The sequence below is a fragment of the Sinocyclocheilus anshuiensis genome, unplaced genomic scaffold, assembly GCF_001515605.1.
Source record: "Sinocyclocheilus anshuiensis isolate Anshui unplaced genomic scaffold, SAMN03320099.WGS_v1.1 scaffold1448, whole genome shotgun sequence".
Taxonomy (NCBI): domain Eukaryota; kingdom Metazoa; phylum Chordata; class Actinopteri; order Cypriniformes; family Cyprinidae; genus Sinocyclocheilus; species Sinocyclocheilus anshuiensis.
Genome location: NW_015547730.1, coordinates 675,971 through 680,066, shown reverse-complemented (window position 1 = coordinate 680,066; position 4,096 = coordinate 675,971). Strand labels below are relative to the sequence as shown.

Genomic DNA, 4,096 nt, shown 5'->3' with positions numbered 1-4,096 from the left:
TTTTACATGAAGGTTCCATTTGTTAACATTAGTTAACTACATTAGTTAACATAAACTAACAATGAAAAATCTTCATGTTGATTGAGCCCAACATTTCCTAATACATTATTCAAATCAAAAGTTGTATCTATTAAAGTTATTTAATGGACCTGAGCTAACATGGACTAACAGTTGTATTTTTATTAACTACCATTAACAAAGATTAATAAATAATTGAACAAATGTATTGCTCATTCTTAGTTAATGTTAATTAATGTATTAAATACAGTTAACAAATGGAACTTTATTGTAAAATGTTAACAAAATCGTTCATTATTTATTCACTTTTATTCATTCCAAACCAGAATGCTTTTATTTTTTTAGTGGAATACAGGAAAAAAAAAAAAAAGGATTTTTTCATTGATCTTTTCCATTCAATTTATAATTTTATTTTATACTGCAAGCACTATAAAAGCACCACAAATGTAGTCTACACAACTAGTGCACTACACTCCAAATAACATTTCAGTCACTATGGTCACTGTGAGGTGTTCTTGTACGAAAAATGTGTTATAATTCTTGATTAAAAAAATTCCACAAAAAATTGATGAACACATATTATTGAGGTTTGTTTTCGCGTGTGACACAAGCACATTTGACCTTTTATTTGCTTTTATGTGCTCTATATATGTGTGCTGATCAATGTTTATTCTGTGAATAAAAGCATAATTTAAATCTGTTCATCTTATGAAGCAATCATGTCTCTTAAGAAGACTGGGACTAGCTTGACACGCAAATGTACATAAGTTAAATTTTCATGTATGAAATATAGTGTGAAGTACGAAGTAGAAACATATATGGAACCTATTAGAAACTGAAACAATTCCATATACGTATATATATATATATATATATACACACATATAGCCAGTAAATATGTATGTTTATGTATGTGTAATACATTTTAGGACATATTTGTCATATCCATCTAAAACCCCTCAATACATGTTGATACTAAATAAGTAAATATAAAAGACAAACCTATATAAACCTATATATTCCTATATATAAACCTATATATTCACCCAGAGAACGTACGTATGTGAAAATTATATATGGCCTTATAGGTAACATATTTCACGCTTGATATAGGGCAATACATGTCATATATCACATTTCCGTATAGGTGAAGGAACAGAAATCTCTCAGGTTTCATTAAAATACCTTATTTCTCTATCAAAGATGAACAAAAGTTTCATGGGTTTGGAACAATATGAAACTAATTAACGTAATTGATGACAGAATGTGAAGTATTCTTCATTAAAAAGTTTTTTTAACTAAACTTTCCCTTTAAATTTCTTAAGAACTGTATGTACAGTTTGTGTCCTTGTACCTTTATAACTGACGTCACCATTCTGGACGGGACACTCTGGACCTGAGCAGCAGCTGCCATATTGGCAATAGTGTTGAGATGGTTCAGCTGGTTCATTGCCATAGTGACCGAGGCAGGAGGCAGACTGACTGGAATCAAGGGATGTGGCATCATCATGAATGGAAGTTCCAAACCTGTACAGAAAATAATTATACCTTAATTAATCATCCATAATTATAATCTAATAAGTATTTTTGCATAAACTCATTAAAATAACACATGCTGCACCAACAGTTTGAGGATACTAAGAAGCACTCATCACACTGTAAGGGAAAACATCTTGTAAATAGTTCCAAATTATGATGCATCACGTTATGAAATTTCATCAGTTTCTGCTTTGTTAGAGCTCTCTTTAAAGATGTGCCATTATGGCACAGCATGTCTACAAGTATAACAAGAGCTGCTGGAGTCTGTACCTCAAAGCAATTAGCTGCTTCTCAGACTGCTGCAAATGTCTTCATGCATAACAACCCCGTGATAAATTAGACCACACACTCTATTTGTAGCACAACAAGCTACGTGACAGTAAGACTGCAGTACATACGCCTGCTGTGTGACTGGTGTTTTGCTTGTTTTAGTGTGCTGATCCAATCCCTCGCAGCACTCTAACAGTGTTATGCTTTATAGGAATGTGAGAGGATATTCTCCAGAGAGGAATAACGGCAGAAAAAGGAAATAGATCCTCTCACAACTGAACAGGTCAGGGCGTAAGGTTACAGTCAGCCACTCTGCGGCCGCCCGTACAACGCCGCCACTTAGAAAGCGAAGGATGAAAGAGAGACAGAGAGAGAGAGGACATTTCGGCAGTTTCTCTCTCAAAGACTTTTTCATTTCCCATCAGTCGCCTTAAGAGAAGCTCCTGAACTGTGTTGGCCTCGTGGTAATGGATTCACTAGTGTTGATACTTGCGGCAGATGATGAGAAGGAAGGCCAGGAGATGATGAGCCCTTTGGAGGTGATAGTTTTCAAGACCTTCCATCTCCCTCTGCTTTTCAACCAAATACCAGGCAGCTCTGGGGGTCAGAGGTCACCTCTCTGCCACAGAGACAAATGAAAGTTCTCCTTCCTTTCGTCATGACATTTTTAGTCAGAGGCGGAGAGAGAAAAAAAGCCCCTGATTTTCATGAAACAGATGACACGCAGATCAGTCACGGTGATCGGGCGACAGAAAGGAAGTGAAAGGAAGATCAAAGAAAGCCATTGAGTGCCGAGGAGATTGATGTATGGATGGAAAAGGGATCTGAGCCAAGCACAAGCACATGCCAAGAACATGCTCCGTCTTCTTCGCTTTAGGTGTCACTAATATTCTTAAAGTCAAAACGACAGTGCCATCCGCGCATTCGCCTTTTCAAGTGGAATTTAAACTGCCATATTACGCTAGAGAATGCTGATAGGAGCAATATCTGGCCTTCTAAGCGCATTCGGGAAAGGGCCAAAGTGGCAAGGAAACACTAAAGCCCCTCCGCATCCAAAAAGACACATTTGAATGAGACTGGAACTCAGCCAAATGCATCAACATCCGTCACCCTTCATCCGTATCTCAAGGGGCCTACGTCTCAGCTTCTGCCGCAAAAAGAATAACAATGCGATCCACAAGCGTCTGTTAACACCGCAGTGCCACTGAGGCCTGTTTCTCAAACACATGGTGGCCGATATCACTCACGAAGAGCTTTCAATCTTTATTTACCTAAAACAAAAGAGCCCAGGGCTAAAAGAAATTGGAGGCGCGCCATTTTTAAAATATCCCCCCGCAGCAGTTGCCATTGTGCGCTTGAGTCCGAGCTATTGTGGGTGTGTAAATGATTTTGACAGGAAGTTGCAAATTGTATAAATATTTAGCGTTTAATAAAAAAGGAGAAACAAAACAAGCGAACGCTGAGGAAAGGAAACAAAAGAAGTCTAATGACAGGGCTGGGAAGGAGCCAAGTACTCGGCTGGATAAATCCAAACACAACAGGGATCTTGGTACAAAATTGGGCACGAAACTGTTGCGTAAAATGATGTGGAGAATGACAGAACAACACAACACATGGAAAGGATTCAAACGAGAAACAGCAGCAAAACCAGCACATTTTAAACACATACAAAGTGTCCTTAAATTAGTTATTATGGCCTGTCCTTTATCAAAAGTGAGTGTTGTATACTGGAGTCTGGAAAAAACTAGACTCAAGACTCAAGTCTGAGTCTAAGCCAGTATTTTCAAGAGTATTTGGACTTGGCCTGGACTTGGATTTGACAAGTCATATAAAATATGGTCTTGGACTCAGATTTAAGATGGACTTGAGACTGAGTCCAATCTTATCCCTTTTCAACGGCATCTAATATTTAAAATCATGTAACAATGTCACAAATTTGACATTGCATTGTAATAAAACAATTGCTTAAATATTAAAATAAATTGTCTCAGGTTACGTATGTAACCCTGGTTCCTCGAGGGAATGAGACGCTGCGTCGAAAACGCTAGGGGAACGCCTTCTGCGACCCACGCTCTGAATCACATGTGAAATCAGTCCAATAGCTGAACGGGACGTCACGGACAGGTGACGTCATGACCAGGAAGCTATAAAAGCAGGTGCGGCGGAGCTCGCGTCAGCTTCTAGGAATGAAGCAAGCGCTGGCAGGGACGCCGGAAGTATGGCACCGAGACGCAGCGTCTCGTTCCCTCGAGGAACCAGGGTTACATAC

At 38.6% G+C, this 4,096-nt stretch overlaps 1 protein-coding gene across 1 annotated transcript in view; it reads right to left on the bottom strand.

Annotated features, from left to right (window-relative positions):
* LOC107704313 (dachshund homolog 1) overlaps positions 1-4,096 on the bottom strand; it is a 60,801-nt gene that overhangs the window by 16,343 nt on the left and 40,362 nt on the right. Inside the window, exon 4 of the mRNA XM_016507206.1 lies at positions 1,373-1,545. Within this exon, the coding sequence (XP_016362692.1) occupies positions 1,373-1,545 (173 nt within the window). The remainder of the gene's footprint in view (positions 1-1,372; positions 1,546-4,096) is intronic.